This window comes from Aristolochia californica, unplaced genomic scaffold (assembly GCF_029961685.1).
Source record: "Aristolochia californica isolate CCGP_79_NKW_82.1479 unplaced genomic scaffold, dmAriCali1.0.hap1 SCAF_14, whole genome shotgun sequence".
Classification (NCBI taxonomy): domain Eukaryota; kingdom Viridiplantae; phylum Streptophyta; class Magnoliopsida; order Piperales; family Aristolochiaceae; genus Aristolochia; species Aristolochia californica.
Window position 1 is genome coordinate 6441414 of NW_027181815.1, and position 23388 is coordinate 6464801.

The 23388-nt window shown below is 39.8% G+C and overlaps 2 protein-coding genes across 3 annotated transcripts; both read right to left on the reverse strand.

Moving 5' to 3' along the window:
• Positions 1-3442: 3442 nt before the first annotated feature.
• On the reverse strand, positions 3443-7624 carry LOC137949642 (cellulose synthase-like protein D4). The gene is made up of 5 exons (XM_068795754.1): positions 6904-7624; positions 6318-6725; positions 5004-6213; positions 4531-4910; positions 3443-4444 (listed from the first exon to the last, which is right to left on the reverse strand). Exons 1-5 carry the CDS (start codon positions 7362-7364, stop codon positions 3478-3480), a joined length of 3426 nt encoding a protein of 1141 aa, XP_068651855.1. The 5' UTR covers positions 7365-7624; the 3' UTR covers positions 3443-3477.
• Positions 7625-9529: 1905 nt separating this feature from the next.
• LOC137950427 (serine/threonine-protein phosphatase 7-like) lies at positions 9530-18528 on the reverse strand. Of its 2 annotated transcripts, XM_068796882.1 has the most exons (5): positions 17896-18525; positions 16672-17172; positions 10517-10663; positions 10047-10154; positions 9530-9785 (listed from the first exon to the last, which is right to left on the reverse strand). In XM_068796882.1, exons 1-5 carry the CDS (start codon positions 18379-18381, stop codon positions 9699-9701), a joined length of 1329 nt encoding a protein of 442 aa, XP_068652983.1. In that variant the 5' UTR covers positions 18382-18525; the 3' UTR covers positions 9530-9698. The 2 variants fall into 2 exon arrangements, with proteins under 2 accessions (XP_068652983.1, XP_068652984.1); XM_068796883.1 differs by lacking the exon at positions 10047-10154 and having other exon boundaries at positions 17896-18528.
• Between the last annotated feature and the right edge of the window lie 4860 nt (positions 18529-23388).

Below are 23388 nucleotides of genomic sequence, written 5' to 3' on the forward strand. Positions count from 1 at the left end.
ACACTAAGAGAATGACTTCCCCCACATGAGGTTCAAAGAATAATCTCAGTCTAGAATGTTGCTAATGTCTTTTGGGTCTACCTCTCATGATTTCTCCTAGAAGGTGAAGATGAGGGCATATTCAAAAACTTGATTCCAATATTCTAAGAACTAGTTGTTTTACTTAGAAAATGATCTTTTATCTTATTAGCATATACAAATCAAAGCAATGATAAAAATTTTTTTAAATACCCAAGATGTTTGTTTTGGACCATTGATCATAATACAAACCTATTCAATACAAATGGAAAGCTGTAAGTTGAAGATATGAATACAATAGTTGATTGCTAGATCATTGGTCTACCGCTTCTAGCTTACTTTTGGCTTTGGTTGGACTCGAGTATATGATTGTCGGTAGGCTAGTTGACTGCTAATGTTGTTTCCATGGCTTGAGCAATCAATTGCAAGATCTCTAGTTGACTTCTTGAAAAATTCAAAAACTATGTTTCTCTGTCAGTCGATTGGTGGTTAAAGTGTAGTCAATTAGTTGATCATCTTCAACTTGGTAGTTGACAGCTTGTGTGGCATTTCGTTTCTTCAAAATTCTCTTTCAAATAAGTTGAATTTAACATTTGAAATAGGGGGGTTAGTCCACAATGAAGTGGAATGAATTCCCCCTGCATTACTTAGTTCATTAAATAATGTCGTTAGTGTAAAATGAATTGAATTGAAGTTAAATTACATTGCTTCATTCTCTCAGGCAAAAATCGGGGAATTTGGTTTCCCACCTATTTTGCGAATCAACCAATTGAATCGCATGTTTATTTTGGTTATATCTGTTTAGGTATATTTTCTATTTAAGCATATTATAAAAGGTTACTTAGTCACACATAATTATTGTATTAATTTATAATAAACTATAATCATTAAGTAATATAATATAATTTTTCTTTAGTTAGGATATTAACATATTTTAATATTACACATTAAATCACTTATAAGTGTAATAACCATGTTTATTTTGGTTAATTATTTGTTTAGGTATATGTTCTATTTAAGTATATTATAAAAGGTTACTCTTTCTCTTGTTTATATCATACTTTACATTCGGGGACACTAACACTGGAATTTGTTTTCCAGTGCACTTGAACTCGTCTACACTACATCCAAGGATGAGTTGAAGTTGAATCAATTCGTTTAAGTTCAATTCAATTTTTCACTTCAATTCAAGTTCATTGTGCAGTTGATTGCATCTCAATAATTGGCTACTAGAAAGTTCTAAAATTTTCAATTCTATTACTAGTCGATTACTGCCTACTGGGTAATTGATTATAGTTTATGTAATCTACTATTGAAATTGAGACTCAAAATACCTCTAAGCACTTGAATTTTAATGATAACAAACTCAACTATTTAAAAATGATCTATGAGAGAATTATTTGTAAAAAAAAAATGGACTCTAAGCATTTTCTAAAAAAAGAGTCAAATTCATACATGGGTTCGAGCCCTCCAGCATGAAGGAAGAAAAAAGTGAGTTGAACCCCAATTACAATTAGTTTTAAAATTAAAAAAGGAGGTGAAGCTTCAATAGGAGTTAAACCCATAAGGCAGTATGCAAAAAGGAAAAGATGAGTCAAACTCTAGCTATAAAAACTTTTGGAATTAAAAAAAAAAAGTCAACTCCTGTATGATGCAGAAGCAAGAGGAGTTAAACCTAGGGGAGGATTCTACTACAAAATCAAGTTGTTGGAAAACAAAGGAGTCAAACCCAATGCTGTAGAAATTCAAAGCTCATGAATATCAAAGCCAGATCCAGATGTTGTAAGTTTTCAAATTTTGTAAGAGACCCACCAACATGTTGAACATAAATAATAGGATTTATTGATTATTATTTTTTTCATAATTTTAAACCTTGTTTTCACCTATTTTTTCTAAATAAACAAACTAACCTTAAGCATTCATAATAGCTAGTTATTTTAAACATTGGGAATCATGTTATATACAAAAGCTACCAAGTACTCCTATAGTGATCTGCAAGTTCTAATTCCCTTAGAAGCTCAAGAAGAAGTGATTTTGACAGAGCTTTTTAGTGATAACTAAGAATTTCAATGCTTTGATTTTGGTTAGAATACTTGGTTTTAATATGTGGAAGTTTGTTTACTTATTTTTACATCATAATAGGTCCTAATTTTCATAGTGATTATTTGATTTGAAAACTTTCCTTCATTACCATCTTACAAGAGTTTTTGAATGTCTTTTATTTTAAGATATAATCCATTAAAATTGTTGAGTTGCTAATAGATTCACCTTAGAATTGGTTGTGATTTCTTTTTAGGCTGAGATACCTGCACCTAATAGTTGCTAACAGTAAGTCCCAAGTGTTAGGTTGGTGTTGTAAACCCTTTGTGGGTTATTGGCTCGACGAGAAGATTTTCTTTTGGAGGTATATATTGTAATATAAGGATACAGTGTTTGATCTTCTACAAGAAGAGATCTCTTTTTTCATGTAACTAGACCTTTGTTGACTCCGATTAAAATTTTTCCCTCTAGGAAGATCAGTTTGATAAGAAATTTGTTGCATTCGAAAATAAACCCGAAGAGCTTCATATAAGGTAATAAGATATACCTCCCCCTCCCCCATTCCCCCCTGCCCTTCTCCCTCTCCCTCTTTCTTTACCTTTCTCCCTCTCTCCCTCTCTCCCTCTCCCTTTCCTTCCCCTTCTTCTTCCCCCCTCATTCTATCTACCCTTCCCCCTATCCCTTCTCTCTCTCTCTCTCTCTCTCTCTCTCTCTCTCTCTCTCTCTCTCTCTCTCTCTCACACACACACACACACACACACATCTACAATTAATTTGCTACTAATCTCATATGTTAAACACTTTTAAACATACGTTCTCTCTCTCTTGTTCGTTGAAAAAAAAAGTTTAAAAAAACATTCTTTCTTGTAGTCTGTTCTTTTAGGGCCTGTTTGGAACCCACCGAAAAAAAAAAGGGGGGGGCGGGGGGGGGAAGAAATCTATTTTCAGTTATTTGGTGGCAGAGAATTATTGAGAAAAATAAGAGAGAAAATTAAGTTAATAAATTTCCTCTCACAAAATGATAGAATTTAGGGAGAAAAGAAAAGAAATAGAAACTTGAGAGAAAATTTTAATCATAAAAAATTTAAAATATTATTAATTTTCTTTTCTTTTTCATTTTTCACTTGCATCCAAACAAGAGAAATTATATTTCTCTTCCATTTTTTCTCTCATTTTCCATGGGCACCCAAACAAGAGGAAACAAACCTTAAGTTCTCTTTCAGTCACATGCTGAATTGGTTTAGACTGGCTTTCACTTAGTGAAACACGAAGTTATTGGCAAAATAATTCTATGCAATATCCCAAACTGCAAAAGCTAGTCTCCAATTTTTAATTACAATTATATTAATCAAACATAGAAGCATATAAATATAATATAGTCCATGATTACAACAAACTCATTTAACTTTGTTCAGCCGCTCAAGGAAAACTGAATCCACTCCCTGTAACAGCTAGTGCAGCTCCGGGTTTAGGTGGATTGATTGCGATGTAAAGCAGAGAGATGGTGATGGCAATGAGGCCAGACCACACGAAGACGATGGTGGGCGTCTTCCCTCTCTTCCCCATCAACCCTTTAGCAAAAGGATACATATGAGACAACACCCAGAAGCTAAAGAAGGCTCCTCCCATGAACTTGCTCCATTGTGGAAGTTCGCTGTATATGGTCCTGGAGAATGCGGTCATAATGGCAATGATGTTTACCATGCAGATCACGATCGGCGGTAACATGAGGGAACTCCATTTAACCAAGTAGAGATCAGCGTAGATATCTTCGTTTTCGTCTCCAGCAGACTTGGAAGTCAGGGTGAAGGAGATCTCGATACCGGCTACGACCTTGAGGAGGCCTTGCACGACAGCGTACAGGTGTGCACTTGTCCCGGAGATGAGCCAGAACTGCTCGTTCCTCCACCACTCCTCCAGCCCGTTGCCAGACCACTTGACCTCTAGGATGGCGAGTCCAATGAGCGTGAGGGTGATGATTAGAAGGTAGACGAGGAAGGCGATGTTCAAGGTTTGCACGATGAACTGCCCGGAGAAGAGAGACAGAGCCGGGAGGAAACAGTAGAGAAGAAGGAAGGGGGCGGTGAAGGGATAGACTCCGACGTTGATGTAGGCGAGGCGTTGGAGGAGTTTCAATCGTTTGGAGGCGAGGAAGGCGTTGTTGCGGGAGAAAAAGATCTCGACAGAGCCGGTTGCCCACCGAAGCACCTGGTGGAGTCGATCGGTGAGATTGATGGGTGCAGAGCCGCGGAAGGCGTCGCGCTTCGTGATGCAGTAAATGGAGCGCCACCCACGATTATGCATGCGGTAGCCCGTCACCACGTCCTCCGTCACCGACCCGTAGATCCATCCAACACGATCCCCCCACTCCGTCTTGTCCTCGTACCTAATTCCAGAAACATGAAATTAACCTAGAAACTGTGAAAAAAAGAAGAAGAGAGCCGGGGTATTTGTGTAGAGAAGAAAACTCACCAACAAGAGATGACGGAGACGGCTTCGGCGACGGTAGCAGAGTCTAGTGGCTCGCGAGGAACCCTGAGGGCGCCTGGAGGGCGGCCATACTTGACAGCGGGGTGGTCAGCAAGTGGGCGAGCCTGGTATTCACAGATGGGGATAGATTCAGAGAGCATGGTGGAGTTGCCGAAGCGTTTTTGCATCGAAGCTGGGTTGAGCTCCGGGTCCATTTGCTCTGCTCTCAGAGTTTCTGGTTCTCCATCTGGACCTGTCATCACCGGCATCGTCTCCACCGTTTCACCCCCTAGGAAGCTTTTGGGTTCTTTCAATCGCGGGGGGTCAAAACCGTATAGGGCAAATCGCCGGAAGAGGCATCCAGTTCCCACGTACATAGGGCCCTGTTTGGGAACAAAAGTCAAGATGGACGTGTCTCAGGTATAAACAGGAAAAGAGAGATGAAAGAAGACGAAGAAGAAAAGAATAATTGATACCTGGAGGCCATCGAGGGCGCGCATATTACCATCGAAGAACACAGTGTTGTGGTTAGCGTAACGATCAGAAGGATCGATGCCTTCGAACCTCTGAGGGAATTGAATGTAGCAAATGCGGTCTCCACCACGGTCCATCATGAAGCACATTCCTTCTCGGAGGGCTTGACAATTGTATACGTAGTGATCACAGTCAAGATTAAGGATGAAGGGGCCATTGGACAAAACGGCCGACGCCCGCACCAGGCAATTCATAGCTCCTGCTTTCTTGTTGTGGTCGTATCCTGGTCTTTTCTCACGAGATACGTAGACGAGCATTGGCAGCCGGACATCTGCGTCCGAGAAATCAAAGATCTTATCGTCTGCAGAACCCATCAATGGATCGCAGCTCGGTGGTTTCAGCAGAACTTGCAGAATTCCTGGATGATCTCCCTTTTTGTGGTCTGTGCTGGGGTTAGACCAGGTGCCTGGCCAATGGGTGCCGTCTGCCATCCAGGTAGCTTTCTGAATCTTCAAGGGCTCAAGAGGATCGGCTCCGGTTTCCCTCATGTGCTTTAGCTTCTTCATCTCCTCTCTCGCATTGAAGGCGTCTGATCTCCGGCGGATGGCATCGGGAAGGCCGTTGATCCTCACCTTGAACTCATCATACTCTCTCTTCACCCTCCTACGGTCCTTGACAAAATCCAGTCGGCTTTTGTTCTTAGTAGGGTCACCCTTCAAGCTGAAGTAGCTGTCAGGATTCCTTGGTTCAATGTTGTGTTTCCGGCAGAAGGGAACCCACATATTGGCAAAGCTTGCTGCCTCCGCCATTGCTTCAAAAGTGAGGAGGGCTCCGCCGTCGTCGGAGACGTAACAGGCGAGTTTCTCGATTGGGTAGTCGACGGCGAGGATGGAGAGTATAGTGTTAGCAGTGACAAGGGGCGGCTCCTTCTCGGGGTCAGCCGTAGAGACGAAGATGTCCATCCCTGGTAGGTCCGACCGCCCCGAGGGGTTGTCGGGTCCCGGCATGTCGAACTTCTCTCGGAGGACTTCCAAATCGGTAGACCTATTCACTGGACAGAGCTTGGGGACTTGATCAAGAATCCACGAAAAAGCGAACCAGATCTCGCAAATGACTGACATTAACCACAGCCAGATTGCCTCCTCATTCGGGTGGAGGATTCGCCATCTTAGGAAGAATGCCAGCACCACCAATCGAATGAGAATCAGCAACCTGCAACAAATCAAGAAAAAAAATGACTAAAACCACAATTCCCTTCCTTCTATTACTTGCAATCTTACGAGATAAAGATTTGCCGCTCAAGCTGCATGTAGTACCTGTAAGGACTAATAATGCCAGCTGCAATAGGGATTTTTCGAGTAAGAGGCTTCCATGGCTTCTCTATGGTTTCCATCATTCCGTCTGTAATTCCTTCACCTTCACCATCGTAACCATCTTTAGATTTATACGCGTTGCCATAACCGTAAGTTCCCTTGGTCTCAAACAACCACCTGTTGTGATCGAAGTCTCCTGGTTGGCTCCTCATCAACTGCGACTGGTTTGATTTCATGAGTGACATATCGTCAGTGTCATTCCCAGAATTTGGCGCAGGTAAACCCAACTTCCCATTGGAATAATCTGGCCCTTCATCGTCGTAATCTCCTACTTTATAAGGCTCCTTACACCCAGGGCAAAGTCCTGAAGCTTTCTGCGAATCCATGTAGCAATCTCTACATATCTTGAACCTGCATTCCCACATTCCGCTCGACTTTCAGCTCCGGACATAACAAATAAGGAACATTATTCGCCATGGTTTTGTCATAAATCAAAACATCTGAAATTTCTAAAACAAAAACCATGATAAACTTAGAATATCAACTTTCACCAATTTATCGATTATATGATAGGGAGAGAAATTCATACCGACAGCCACAGGGGTCGACGTCATTGCCTCTTTCGTCCCTCATGGCTCTTCCATCGCAGGCAGGCATACCGCAGGCTGAGCCCTTGGCTCCGGCCATCTGGGGGTGGGTCACCTCCGAATCGATCACCTTGTCCATGAGATGGGCTCTAGTCACACTGTTGAAGCCTCCTGTGAAGAGCGAATTAGCCACATACTGCTCTTCGGCCTTGACGGCCACCGACTGACCATCCATTGGCTGGTTGTCCGGGGTCGAAGGAATGTGCACCGTGTAGTTCATGTAATCCCCCGAAATCTCCCCAGACAAGTCCAAATCCTCCTTTTCCAGGCTCACGTATCTTCCGCTCGAAGTCCGGCGAGCAAATTTAACCGTCTGCCCCGCCGCGTTGCGATTGCTTCCGCCCGAGCTCCCTCCGGGACTCTTGATCGCCTTCTTTGATGGGTTTGAACCTTGAGACGCCATCCTCAGTCGCTACCTTCTTCGCTTTTTCTCTTTCTCGAAATCTGAAACCACTTAACACTATCTTTCTTCTTCATAAGACACAATCCCTGTTCTTTTGTGACATTCTTTTAACTGTTCTCAAAGAATATAACCAAATCCACCTCCAACACAACAACAGATCGAAAGAAAAACATCCAATTTCGTCATTCATTCGATGGCCGAACATACTAACAGACTAAAACACATGAAAACTAGCCTGTACTACTTTAACCCGGTAGAGGCTAAACCAACGATCTGCTTATTGTGAACCATCCTCATATCATATTTCCAAGAATTGGAACCCCAAACTCGGTGAGCTGAAGCTATCTGCTAAAAGGGAAGGAACAGGGAAGGCAATGGGAATAAAGAGAGAGAGATTCCAAAGAATGGACGCGAGAGAAAGAGAGAGAGAGAGAGAGAGGAAATGATGGAGAAGAAACAGTTGGGGGCTGAGTCAAAAGGGAAAGAGAAATTGATGGTTGGAGACCAAGTCTATTTTTGGGTGTTAAGGCATTTTAATGAGACTATTGAGGAGAATTTCGTGGAGAGCAAAGTGCAAAAAAGTCTGGAAGAACCGTACCTATATTCATGCTGGACGCTTAGACCACGTTTCATGGACTGTTGTTTGATGACTCTTAAGACTCCGAGACTCTCCCAGAAAGCAAAATATTGTCTTAAAGTTAAACTCCTTCGTCTTAGTAACATAAAGTCCCTTCCCAATTCACAAATTGAACCTAGTAGAGTGGTGGCATCGAATCTAGCTGAGTCTAAACCTGCCTATGTTCGAACCGGATTTGATTTAAATATTTTGAGTTGGAGCTCAAGTTGAGTCTAACCTCAAGCCTAAAATTGTAATCGAACTCGAGCCCAATAATTTTAACCGAATTCGAGCTCTAACCTAGGTTTAAAACTTTACATAAAATACATGTCAAATAAATTGTATATAAAATTATACGTACATTTTACATAAAATTGGGCATAACCTTTGTGTAAATTATTAAAAAAAAATGCATACATATGCATAAATTTTATTCAATAATCAACCACAAACATTCATTTGAAAAATAACACTAATTTGTCCATTTGTAATCAATTAAATCGTTCTGATTCAAGGGCTAGAAAATCAGATCATCGAGACAGAGAAAAAGTTGCAGGAGGGGCTCGACGGTGATAAGGATCGGCGAAAGCAGGCAGGGGGAGGAAAAAATCGAAGAAGAAGAAAGTTGTCAAATATCGTTTCCTATTCCCCCTGATTCCCAAGAAGTCGAGACGAAGACGAAGAAACCTCCGGCTACCGACTCCCGCTTCCCGAGCCCTAGTTGAGTTAACGAACCGGTTGAAACAGCCAAGAGTGTATAGTTATATAGTCTATGTTTTCCTTGTTGCGTGGTTACTATAATCTTACCTAGTAATTTGATCTATTTATGTCATCCCTATTTGCTCCATGTCTCATTGTAGCTGTGGGGGTTTCTAAAGCCATATTCTGACTAAGCACCAAAGCAATGTATCGCTCCCGTGTCGTTTGACGATATGGGAAAACCAAAATTTTGGTTTTATTATGACGTTATTTCTGTAAGCACTTATTTTTAATAAGAATAGATATACCGCTTTTGTTCCTGATAAGCCCCGGTTTTTATCGGATGAGAGCCCTTTGGATCAATGACGGGTCTCCTCGAACCGGACCCACATGGTTTTATACCTATAATACCTTTTTAAAATATATGAATGACATATATTTTATGAAATAATGACATAATTTTATAAAAAATTTAGGGGTATAAACTTTTTATGGAGTAGAAATTTGTGTAATTTTATCATTTTTACAGGCTTATAAAAAATTTAATCTAATGGACCGCAGGAGTGGACTGAGGATGGGCCAAAGATTGATCAAGAATGTGGGGATGGGAAAACGAGTTCGGTCTTTGGGAAGCCCCAACCTGACCGGTACCGACCCCTACTGATAATGAGATTCCTCCTTTAAACGGAGTGAAAGTGCACCCTGGAAAAGATGTATACTCATTCGATAATAGAGTGGAATCCATCCACACCCCTCATCAATGGATCCCACTTCACCTACCGTTCTAGGGGTTTGTACTCATTTGTTTTACAAAAAGCAATAAAAAAAAAATTATTGGGTACGAAAGGAATGCAACATGAAAAAATTGGCATTGCAAAAAGTGAACATATGTGCCTCAATTATATTACATTGGCAACTTCCAAAACTTGCTTGCTCTAGAAAATAAATTTGAAAAACAAAATCTTAGGAACACATTCATGACTGCAGTTCTTGTTTATCTCCAAGAGAAATAAATATTTTCAAGAGGACAAGTCGTTTTGAACTAACGAGAAATCGAGTTCCTCATCTGAGTCTATAACCTCCTCAAAGTCATAGAATGGTTCTGCCTGCACATACCAACCACATACCAAATCAATACAAAGGCAGAAATCCTGTTGGAAAAGAACGAAGAATGGATTCTAATCAGCATAGTTGCAGTAGAGGCGTAATTTTAAAACTGCAAATTAATGTCCATGCTCCAAAAGTGACATGACTGGACTCTGGATCACAAGCTGACTGATGCCCTTGTGGTGATGCACGTCCTAAAGGAAAAGACAAATGTTCTTCCATATATCTTTAAACTATATAAAACAAGAAAGTTAAAGCACCTGAGGTCGGGGTGTGACCGCTGGGAAAGTATGAAATCTTGGAGTAGAAAAATCTGGGGGTTCCAATACAATGTATGCCCCCAAATTGTTATATCTTTCTTCAGCTGCCTGCAGAACAGACAAGAACATGGCCAAAATGCAAAAAAGAAGATATAGGATGAGAAGTTGACAAATCCAACTGACCAGGAATGCATATTATGATCTAAGAAAATCTAAATTTTGAATCTTATCACAATGAGTTAAAAATAAAAATAGAAGAAAGAAACACAAAAAAACAAAAGGAGAAATAAGACCATTAAAATGATAGTTAACAAGCTTCATCACAAGAGAGAAGCACCATGAATTGAAATATGCCATTGATCAATCGATAAGAAACTAAAATGCACATAAGCTTTCACATGATCAGGAAATGAAGAAATAATTTAAATAATTTAGTGAAAAAAAAAGTGATAAAGACAGACAAACTGTACCTGAAATTGGGGATAATCTGGGGCACTGAAAACAGTAATCAATTTTCCTGATTCTACATCATGATCAATTGTATAACCGTTCTGCATCTCGGAAAGACCTGACTGTTTTTCCCTTGCATCAGGGCCTTCGTGTGATCTAATAATTAGCTGTATCCCCAGACAAAAAAAATCTTCCACAATTAGAATTTGAATTCAGAAGATTAATACATAATATGTGAAAAATATGAGATTTGGGGAGAAAATAGAAGAGAAAAGAGGAGAAAAGGAGGCCTGGAAGAAGAGCAGCCTTGCTGCCTTGGAGTTAGTGCCAGAAAGGCACGACCTCCTTTATTATCTGGGTTTAAGTAATATTTAAAAAAGGATAAAAATGCCCCTCAATGCTCGAAATTACGTCTCCTAAAATACACATCTAAATTGACTGAAAATTGAACTAAAGATAAAATAAGACATTGTCTATCTAATAGCCATATTATAAGAGAAAAATGTAATGTGGGAAATCTGATAAATTACCAAAATACCCCTAGACTGATATTTTAACACTTCCCCTCAAGTTGGAGAGTAAATATTAAACAATCTCAGTTTGTCACTGATAGATACGTGTTCACGTATTCCCAAAGGCTTGGTAAATATATCTCCCAACTGGTTTGAATATTTTACATAAGGAGTTATCACCTTCCCCTGTATAATTGCATATCTAATGAAATAGTAATCAACCTCTATATGTTTCATTCTCTCATGGAATACAGGGTTGCTGGCAACAAAAATGGTTGTTTGGTTATCACAATTCATAACTATAGGGTTAGGTACCAAATTCAAGAAGAATAGACTTAATCCACATACGCTCGCTAACTGTGAGTTATTGCTTGATACTCGGCCTCTACACTAGACCTAGCCAAAACTATACGTTTCTTACTTTTCCAGCTTACCAGGTTGCCACAATAGCCTGACGTAGAACGTCTATCCATCTTACACCCAGCATAATCGACATTAGAATACCCAAGTACATCAACTTTCCCATTCTAAGTATATAGAAGACCTTTTTTTGGTACACCCTTCAAGTACTTTAAAATCCTCTGAGCAACTTCTAAATGGACTTTCTGAGGATTTTCCATGAAGTGGCTCACAACTCCCACAACAAATGAGACATTCGGCCTGGTAACTGTAGCATAGATCAGTTTACCTACTAACCGTCCGTATTGAGTTTTTCCTTGAGTGTATGATCCTAAGAGTCATGTAGATTATGATTAACTTCCATGGGGGTGCCTATGGGTTTACTGCCTAATAAACCATACTCCTGTAACATATCCAATATATATTTTCTATGAGAAAGAACAATACCTCGCTTGCTACAAGCGACTTCAATGACAAGGAAGTACTTGAGAGAGCCCAAATCTCTTGTTTGGAAATGAGTGGCCAAATATTGTTTAACTTTTGTAATACCATCAAGATCATCACCAGATAACACAATGTCATCTACATAGACAACCAAAACCATCATACCAGTCTTCCTTTTAAGTAGGAACATAGAATGATCACAATGACTCTTATAGAACCCAAACTGTAGTACCACAACACTAAGCTTTTCAAACCAGGCCCGTGGACTCTATTTAAGTCCATAAATAACCTTATGCAACTTACACACCTTTTCGGTCTCCCCCTATACTCAGGAGGTTGCTCCATATACACATCCTCATGTAGATCAACATATAGAAAGGCATTCTTCACATCAAGCTGACAAATATGTCTTCCATCGAATAGAATCATAACATTTAATACCTTTGTAAAATTGGGTCCAAGGCCCATCCAAAAATGACTAGCCAACTTAGGAAACATTTTTCCCAACTAATAAACTCAAGATCTTTGTACTCACTAATCCATGTAGGACTATTCCTTAACACTTTCCCTCACGTGTAGGCCTTCTTTTGTGGCTCTACAAGTGGATAATTTAAGTGTAGGCCCTCTTTTGTGGCTCTCCAAGTAGATAATTTTAGGTGTAGGCCCTTTTTTGTGGCTCTACAAGTGGATAGTTTAAGTGTAGACCCTATTTTGTGGCTCTACAAGTGGATAATTTAAGTGTAGGCCCACATATGAATACCTACTCTGATACCATGTTAAATTGGGTCCAAGGCCTATCCGAAAATGACTAGCCAACTTAGGAAACATCTTTCCAACTAATAAACTCAAGATCTTTGTACTCACTAATCCAAGTGGAACTATTCCTTAAACCCCTTTTTCTGTCGACAAGAATATCCCAGAAAAACACATTTTATAGACCGAGGTGACAACTTATCAACTGAAGTTCCAAACATATGAACAAAACAAGTACATCCAAAAAGACGAGGAAACACAAACAATTTACAATTTGGTTTTAAAATATGAAGAGGAACTTGACCACTCCAAATAAATGAGGGCATACGATTAATCAAGTAGCACGAAGCTAAAATTGCATCTCCCCAAAAAGATTTAGGAACATTCATATGCAGTAATAGTGTCCTTGTAACCTCAAAGAGATATTTGTTTTTACGTTCAACCACCCCATTTTTTTGTGGTGTATAAAGGCAAAATGTTTGATGTGCAATACCATGAGAAACACAAAATACTGAAAATATATGATTAAGATATTTTAAACCATTGTTAGTACGAAGCACATGAACACATGCATCAAATTGATTCTTTATTTCATTTTTTGGAAAAAGGTTTCTTTATTTCATTGAAAAAATTGAGGAATACTTCGAACTTCTCCAGTAAGAGATACACCCAAATTACTCTACTGAAATCATCAATAAACAACACAAAATACTTAAAACCAAATGACACGGACCCCATACATCAGAGTGGACTAATTCAAATAACTCGGTGTTTTGACTAGAACTAACTGGGAAACTGGAGCGACAATGTTTTCCTAACTGGTAGGACTCTCAATCCAAATGAAATATCGACGAGCAAAGACTGACACAACTTAACAAGTGATGGATGTCCCAAGCACAGATGCCACAATTAAGAAGAATCTATTGTAGTGAGTGTCACAGCTCAAGAAACTAATACATCATCCGGCATGTAGAACCCTCCATTCTCATATCCTGAACCATTCGTCCTCTTCATCTACAAATCCTGGAAAACACGGGAAGTAGGATAAAAGATTACTGAATAGTTTAAGGATTTAATTATATGACTCATAGACAAGAGATTAATTGGAAACTTTGGTACAAATAAAACAGAATCTAAGGACATTTGTGGACTAGTGTGAATTGTACCCTCCCCCTGAATGGGAGAAGTGGATCTATCAGCTAAAGTAACTCGACGATATGAATGAGATGGATTAATGGACTGAAATAAGGAGGGTATACTTGACATGTGTGCAGAGGCTCCTGAATCAATGATCCAAGAGGGGGAATGAGACACATTCAATGCAGTCATACTTGTACTAGCCATCGTGGCACTCACTAAGGAAGAAGGAGTCTCGGTAGTCTGAGAAGCAGTAAATGGAACAATTAGTTGACCTAGTCGTTATACTAACTGCTGAATTTCCTCATAGGATCCAGTGTGTGAGGCGTCCTTATCTGGGACTAAAGAGTTGGTCCAAGTAAGTTTACTAAATGTTTCCCAATATTTCTCAAAAATATGATTAGTCTTACCACAATGAACACATTTTCGATCCCCCTCCCCGATCATTTCGGCCACTGCCAAGGGTAGAGGAAGAGTGACCTCTACCTCTATTATTACCACCGTGAAATTGACCATCAAACTTACCAGTAGAAGACTGAAGGTTAAGAGCAGTTGCTTTTGAGAGAGCTCCACCTGACTCATTCTTATTTACAACTATACCTTCAAATCGAACTCTATTAAAGGCTCAAGGGTGGTAACATCCTCATTGGCCAACAACTGGGCTCGAATAGCATCATACTCAGGCATCAAACCATCCAAAAACTGGGCTACTTGAATCTGATTTTCTTTCTTATGAATGTCTTCAACATTCGTAGTAAAATAATGGAATATACTAATCTCCTATAATACTCCCCTCATCTCAATGAAATAATTTGTCATTGATCTACCTCCACGCTCCATATTAAAATACTTCACATATCTCATAAAGCCTTGACAAATTACTGTCTTGAGAAAAAATGGAAGCCAAGGTAGTCCACATTGCCTTAGCAGTATTGTAACTCAAAATCTGGTCACTAAATCTGGACTCCATATTGTTGACCAACCAAGACATTACTAAATTATCTTTTGCCACCCAATCTTCAGTAATAGGCACCAGGGATCATCTATTCTATTTTTCTATTCTTATGGCCCTCAAATATATCAAAACTGATCTAGACTAGTTTACATAATTCAATTCATTCAACCGGATCATAGTTATCTAAATAGGCTGAGAGAATTTCACATATGAACTCTCAACAAAAGGATAATTGAATATTACATATCTCCTATTCAGAAGAGCAGCCTTGCTGCCTTGGAGTTGGTGCCAAAAAGGCACGTCTTCCTTCTTTATAATCAGGGTTTAAGTAACATTTTACAAAAGGATAAAAATGCCCCTCAATACTCAAAATTACATATCTCCTAAAATACATGTCTAAATTGAATGAAATTTGCACCAGAGATAAAATAAGACATTGTCTATCTAATAGTCATACTATAAGAGAAAAATATAATGTGGAAAATATGGGAAATGACCAAAATTTTGAGGTCACTCTAGTTAATGGTGTTTTCCACAAAAATGTCTGCCTCAACTTATTTATTTTCAGCAGTTGGAAGCAACCTCCAACCTTTTCATTTTGTGCTACATCACATACAACAGCTGCTTTTTGAACATGTAAGGGCTTTCAAAGGGCACTTATGCGTTATTCCCCAAAGAATTTGTTGTAGTGTTGCTACAAGAAGTATGAGCATTCAAAGCAGATTAGGCTGCTCTCTGTTCACTGGCTTGTCAGAAATCCAAGGTTGCATACACGCTCCTGTTCTGTGACATGTTAGGAAGAGACATTGGTTGCCATACAAGTTTTTGACTGCATCCAACAAGGAAGCAAAACAAATCCGACCAACCTGTCATCCCAGGTAGCATGGTGAAAGCTAGCCCTCCACAACAAGGCATCTTTCATTTTGGTAGCCATGCCTCATAAGACTTCATTGCAGACAGAGATAGAGAAGGAGAGTCAATATTTAAGTTTAGTGGTTGGTCAATAAGGTCATTGTTCCCAGCTTTCTCATGTCATAGTGATACAAGTACAAACTAACCAAAAATTATGCAAGTAAAAGTGAGGAAGGGGATGGAAAAGAAAGATGATGGAAACAAATTCTAAATGTGAACATTGCCACAACAGAAGTGGCACTTCTTGACACAGCTCAGAGAATGACAACAGTGGCAGCTAGTCAGTGTTTTACTTACTGCTGATGACAGATTTTTGTGGTGTTTTATCAGAGTGAGTAAATTACAAAACAAGAAAGAGAAACACTGAGAAATTCAACAGGATTGAGTAGGTTATGGGATCCAAATCTTGGTAAGAAATACTCTATGCAAGCAATTAATAAGAAAGTGTTTCAGCAAGCAATTATCCCTCGCTTAAAAAAAAAGGAGAAACTACTGGCCGCAGTAAGAGGAATCACCTATACTCATTATGTCTTTCTCACATTTCTTCCTTTTCCTTTTTCTTTCATTTTTTTTTATTTTTCATGCCAAGGTTGTTCATAAAGTCAAGACACTGGTTCCTGGTTAAAATTAGGTTCTTAGTCAAATTTACTTCACTTTCTGGAAGCGCCAAAAGAATTACTTCCATATTAGTTGATACAGTTGTGAACATCGTTCTCAATGGCAAGACATGAATGTTGCATGCAGTTGTTGACATGGCATGCAAAGAACAACTCCTACCAAAAGAATTACTTCCATATTAGTTGATACAGTTGTGAACATCGTTCTCAATGGCAAGACATGAATGTTGCATGCAGTTGTTGACATGGCATGCAAAGAACAACTCCTACATAGACAGCTGAATGAAATAGCATAATGGAAACCAACCTCCAATGCAAGAAATTCAGTAAGGTTCTTATTTAAGAAATATTCAAGTTAAAATTGAAGATAAAATTAAAGCTATGCAAATTTGAAAATGCCAAAAACAGTGTGAAGACGCCAAAGATTTTGATAATGTAATCATCACCTTCAAATGATATTTCTTTAAGAATTCATCTGTACAGTCGGGACCCCACAACAGACCAATTCCTCTGTCCTTATTTGGAGAAAGACCTGATTTCATTGATGGATCAGACCACAGCACGTCTCCAGGGATTAAGTTTAAACCTTCCCAAGGAGGATCAAGAACAGATCTCCTTGCTTTATTCAATTCCTCCAAAGAACCAAGCTTTAGATGTTTACCATCCACTAGATTCGACAGTATCTTCCGCCCTTTTTTCCCTTTAGGCCTCTTTAAGGCAGTAACTGGAAGAACACTGCGAAAGAGTCCGCCATGAGCAGTGTAAACAGAACCAGCAATGATAGAGGCCAACGGAAGCCCTTCAAAGCATCCCAAACATTTTCTGTAAGCATGCTTCCCCTGAGCTCCATATTTAGCCAGTACCTCCTTCTCAAAGCCATATACAGATGTACAGTACTTGGACTCATGATTTCCTCGTAGGAGAAATACTCTCTGTGGTAGAAAGACCTGTGTGCCAACAAGAAAGAGATATAGATATAGGTCCTCCAGTCATCAATGAGTAAATGTGATCATGTTAATGGCAAGAATATCATATTAAGTCCTGAATGAATAAATGAAGGTCCAGAAAGAAGTGATCTTTCTGCTAATTGAGCATCAAAATGGATTTCAAAGATGTCTCCAGTTTGACTGCTAAACTGGAAACGTTTTTTGTCACCAGGCTATATAAGACGTCCTAATAAAGTTCCAGAACCAAAAGACTATAAAGGTCGCGTGCGACCAAGGTCCGCATTTTAGTTCTTCATAAATAAGAAATACACAAAAAGGCATCGAATGAGACAGGGATATATCAAACTTATGCATCATAAAGGCTAAAAAAATCAAAACAAAGCGCCAGCTTAATAGGTTAAAAGTTTCGAATAAACTTCAAAAAATTTCAATGAAGCGAACGAACAAGAGTACGCAGAAGGAAGCATAGAAAAGAAAAACAGGATGGATTCATTATTTGCCATGGGATCTACTTCCGTTAAATAAAAAAAAAAAACCTCCAAAAATAAATAAATAAAACTTTTCACAAAAGTCGAAATCACAAAACTAGGCCAGCAGTCCGCTACCAAGTCACGCTTCAGCTTCGGCTTTTTAATGCCCGACATCATTAAGAAAAATACCAGAAATGAAAGAACAGAAAACAAATTGAAAGTATTCCACAGCTTACAAGAATTAAATTTTTACCTTCCACGCTAACAACAGCAGAAACGTCTCCAGTCCCCAGGAACCCCTATCAACATAATCACCGTTGAAAACGAAGAAGCGATTGTCCGAAGGCCAACCCGCATCTTTCAACAGGAAAACTACGTCATGCAGCTGGCCATGAACATCTCCAACCACAACAACGCACGAATTCTCATCACCTCCTTCGTTAACCGGCACGCAATTAGGCTCCTTGTGAAGGATTCTCGACGCTGTTAAAACGAGGGTATCGAAGACGGAGACCGGAAACACGGATGGAAATTGGGAAGGGGGCAAATGCCTCGAAGACCATTCGAAAACCGAGATGAGATCTTCGATCCAACTCAGAGTTAGATTTCCATCATCTGGCCATGAGAGAGGGATCGGAACGGGCGAGTTTTCCCGTGGGTTGAGATTTCGATCCGCTGAGCAGGGTAATGGAACTATAGAAGCGATAGGTGAGGAAGCAGATGCTTCTTCTGTAGACATGTTCGACTGGAGCGAACCCGCAAAGAGCAAAAGCCCCGTGCGGATCCTAGCGAGACTGACGGAGGAGGAACTCGGGTGGTCGGTACCGGACTCCGGAGTCCACCGCTCGCCGAGTCGTTGTGCCCTTCACTTGTACAAAAGAAAAAAGAAAAAGAAAAAATCTGAGAGGTCCAACATGTGAATGTATTCGGAGGCAAAACGATCGGACTCGAGAGAGATCGTTCGGATCTTTCGATCCTCAAATGAGACCGAAGACATTCACACATTTGAATTTTAATAGCTGCATAAAATTTTTAAAAAAATGGTCACAAGGGCACAGCAAATGTGAGAACCATGTGGCTGTCATGTCAGCACACAGGGATGGAAATATGTGCATTAATTATATGAACCCAATTGGTCATGCGATGCTGCCAAAATCAATTGGTTACGAGAATAACCAATCTACTCCATATATTTGGGGAGTATGATAAATGATCACCCGGTGTAACCAATAGGACTAAGTTGGGAGTAGGGGTAACATTGAACTGAACCGGTTTGTGAGTAGTTCAAGTTTGATTCAACATCAGTTTGGTTTGGTTCAATTCGAATTTATCATATCTTAAATCGAATTTGAAATTGGGTCTTTGATTCATTTAAATATACAAGTCAAACTAGAACTCACACTAGTTCAGTTCGAGTCTGTGAATCGGCTCATTTACTTAAACCAACGGGAGTGTAAGATCGTGACCGTCTTTTTCAAACAGATTGCAAATCGTTGTAAGGCCCCAATCATCGGATCCTCTTCCATTACTGAAAAAGTGGCCCCACGAACCATTATAAAATTTATTGCAGGCTTTATTAATGATGTGCCTTTTGGTTAAAATTGATGTAGTATCTTATAATTGTACAGAAATTTGGACACCTTTCCTTGGATTGGAAGAGGATTGATGCCACGAGAATGACAAGGAGATCCTGGGGTCTGACCCGCGAGTCCCAACTCTACTCGGCCTTTTTTATATTTTAAAATTCTCCTGAATACGTAGGTAAGGGTCCATCTAATCTTAGGGGCTATGTTTGTATTTTGTGCCCTAGGTTCTCTTCTAATGGATACGAAGCAAAGGGGTGATGACGGTTATCTGAATTAAGCGCAGAGAGTTCTGGCCGCTTGTAGAGTAGCACTGTCTGTCGATCTGGGATCGCCGTTCCCTCGCGCAGCTTCCGAGAAGAACAGCCAGCCATGTTGGGTGGTGAAACCTTCCAAGCTGGTCGGTTTTGTAGTCTTAGCCTGTGGCGTTTACAATTTTTTACATAGAAAGCCTTCAAACTGAGATCTCCATTGAGATCAAGTTTTGTTTCATTAACTTCATGACTCATCAGATCAAAATATTTTCAAAATCCGAGACCATCAGGTTGGTGAATTGTTTGGTACTGCTTCAGAAAAACCGGCAAACAAACCGACGCTGAATCAATTCTCTCTCTTCCCGTTTCTTCTACACGTGTAATAAGGTATCACCTCTGAGAGACAAACCGACGCTGAATCAATTCTCTCTCTTCCCGTTTCTTCTACACGTGTAATAAGGTATCACCTCTGAGAGACAAACCGACGCTGAATCAATTCTCTCTCTTCCCGTTTCTTCTACACGTGTAATAAGGTATCACCTCTGAGAGTGTCTGGTTACGTTATCTGATTATTTTTCGCATCACCAGGGAAGTTTGATTCCAACACAAGGCCACAATGAAACCCAGAAGACACGCCAAGCACTGGGGGACGAACTGATTCAAGTCCTACTCGGCAGGACTTCTCCCGGCAAACTCTTAAAGAGGAATCCAAGTGGGAAAAATCCGGGTTCTGGATGCTGAACTGCTCTTTCCGACGATTTTCTTTTCGTCGGTCTTCGTAATCTCTTAACCCCTTTTGTTTAATCAAAAGCCAAGTGCAAGATTATCTGTGTGATTCACGGCTCTGTCGGGTCTTGACGTCTCTTGTCTGCAATTTGGGATGAATGGCGATAGTGCAACCCACCTGTCGAGCATCAACGAATTCGAGGGTATGAATTAAGATCTCGACTAGTCCTCTCAGCGGCATCGCACCTGCTCGGATATTCAATATAATGCTACTTTATTGGATTGGATTAAACAAGGGCAGAAGTTGCTGGACAACCGAGCTGACTTATACATATTCCCTCGTTTTCTTCTTTCTGGCCAGCTTGCTTCGGTTCTCTCAGCCTTTATACACCCTCCGACCACTCAATTAGTCCACCGTATCATAAGGGAAGATACTATCTTTTGATTTTCTTTCTTTTGGTATCTTCTGGAAAAGCAATCCCATTTAACCAAATCGTGGAGTAATAGTCGATTCTTTCAGGAAAAAAGTTTCGAAGTCAAGGGATGCCCGACTGCCCAAAGTGATCAAATTCGGATTAAATGAAGAAAAATATCGATATTTTTATGGGATTTTTATGGGATTTCTCTCTGATTTCTGCGGAGTGTACGTTTACAGTATCACCCGATTGCTTAAAATGATCAAATTCGAATTAAATGAATAAAAATATCATTCCAATGGGATTTCTCTCCAGTTTCTCCAGAGTGTACGATCATAGTATACAAGACAAGGAAAAGAGAAAACAGAGATGGATTCATATTTTTATTTTTTATTATTTATTTTTTGTTATTTTATGTGCCTGGCCTTTACGGTCGATTCCTTGCTTCCACTTTCTGCTATATTTTAATGAACAAAGTCAGTCCAGAATTCGGACTTGGGGAATATAAAGCAATAGAGCCTCGTTGGAAAATTCCTTCTTTCTCAAGCCTTCCAAAGCAATCATCTTCCACGTTTCTTCCCACCCATTATTTCAAAAGCCTACCGCGGAAGTCCTCGCACAGACCTTCAAATTCAAAGCAGCCTTTCTACCAAAAGAAAGTATTCAAGCCAGCTTTCTTTCCAAGAAGAGAGACGAACGGGATAGGCAGATTTCTGCAGCCATGGCGCCTAATGGGCACTACAGGTTCTGCCGCAGATGGCGCCGGATAAAGGGTTTCCGACTAAACTCCGGCAGGCTTTGCGTTTACCGGCTACGCATCCGGTTTTTGGATTTCGTGGGTCTCTTGGCCAGGTGGAAATCTGTGTATGTTAGAGCTCTGGAGTTGCTAAAGAAAGGTATCAATTGTAGTAGCAGAGTTAGAAGTAATGTCAGAGGTGTTGCAAGGGAGGGTGGACGATACTGTCGGCAGGATTACAAGCTCCGGTCATACGGACGATCGAACTCGTTCTACGCAGAAGCGATTGCAGAGTGCTTGGAGTTCATCAAGAGGTCATCGTCTGCTACGGCTGATGAAGACTCGGAACTCACAGTTCGATAGATGATCTGTATCGGATTTCTTCGGTGGTATCTGGGGTTATTTTTTCTATTTCATTTCTTCTCTTTTTAATTTTCGATTTCCAATCTCTGTAATATACTTCTCTTTTCCTTCTCTTTTTATTTGCCGGTGCTCGGCACGGGTGGGGGGGTCTGGAAAAGTTGCAAGACCAAACAGCATTGCAACATGATTTTGTGTTCATATAATGGAATGAATAGTTGTTTTTTCAGAGCAGAGAACGAGAACAAGTGTTTAAGCTATGCAGATGAACCATTCTAACAATCTTCTTTTTCCTCCATTTTCGTTCCGTAACTAAAAGAGACAAAAGGAAGAATCCTTCAATTGCTTCTCCAGAAGAATTACGAGAAGAAAATGAAAACTCAAATGGTTGACCTATCTTCACAGAATCCTACCAAATGGCTTATGACGTTTTAAGTATGCCATAGAGGCTACTGGTTATTGAAGCTAAATCAAATTGAGTTCAAACGCTCTGATTTATGCAGGATTAAACGTTTTTGAGCCTGAAAAGTTATTTGAGTTTTTAATTTCTCTCTCGGCTGGAGCTACAGGGGTGATTCTATGCAGCTCCGCTGTTACTATTAATTCGTATCTCAATTATGTGTACGGGTTCCAACATTTCAAGTTTATGCACCGTTCCAGTTAATCAGAACCAGAAGAGCAAAACTAAACACGGACCGTAACAGCTTCAACAATTACGGCGGCCGAAACGCCCACTAATTTGAATGCAGAAACGTAACAGCTGGTATCATTCGTGGGAGAGAAAAAATACAGTCTCATAATGGGGCTTTGCGGATTACAGTTAAACGGAAACATAGACTCTGCTATTTGTCTTATGCTCGGATGGGGACATCGAATCGGCGACACCTAAAATTTAACGAAAGTGATGAATTTTGAGGCACGGCTCAAAATCTGTACCAAAACCCTCTGTCTTATTCAAAAAAGAGATTTTAAAGTTGGATTACTCTTTTGCTCGCGAGTCGCATCTTTCCGTAGTTGGTTTCGACTTATCGATCAAAGACAAAAATTGCGCGAGGATTGAGACGGCTGATGTTATCGTCTTCCTCCTCTGCACTTAAAACAAACGCGTCACCTTTTGGGTAAGAATTATTAATGCGTCATAGTGTCGGACGTCGAATTGCTCTCCCCGTCAAGGAGACGGTTCCCGCAAAATCAGCCGGCCAGGAGATGCCCGTTGGTGTCGTATACCTTATTAAAATCCAAAACAGCGAGCCCACCGAGTTTCAGCTCAAGCTCGAGCCGGATACGTTATTAAAATCCAAACCTGCTAGCCAACCGAGTTTGAGCTCAGCTGGTTCGACATAAAATAATAAAAAATAAAATAAAAAAAATATTGTAATAAATTTAATACCATTAAATTACAAGCTATTAGGAGACCAACTTAACAAAAAATATTTTCATTAATAATATTTATTTCATTTGTAAACAACAATATTAAATATTGAGTCACCTAAAATGGTTTAACAATTGATCACATTTTGAGGTTTGTGATAAATAAGAACAACTATCAACTACTTAAAAAGGAAATTGATAAAAATAAATAGAGTAAAGAGTATTTTCGTAAAAAACCTATATTAATGAGTCGGCTCATGAGTTAACAAGTCCAACTTGGAAAATCTTGAGTTTGGTTCA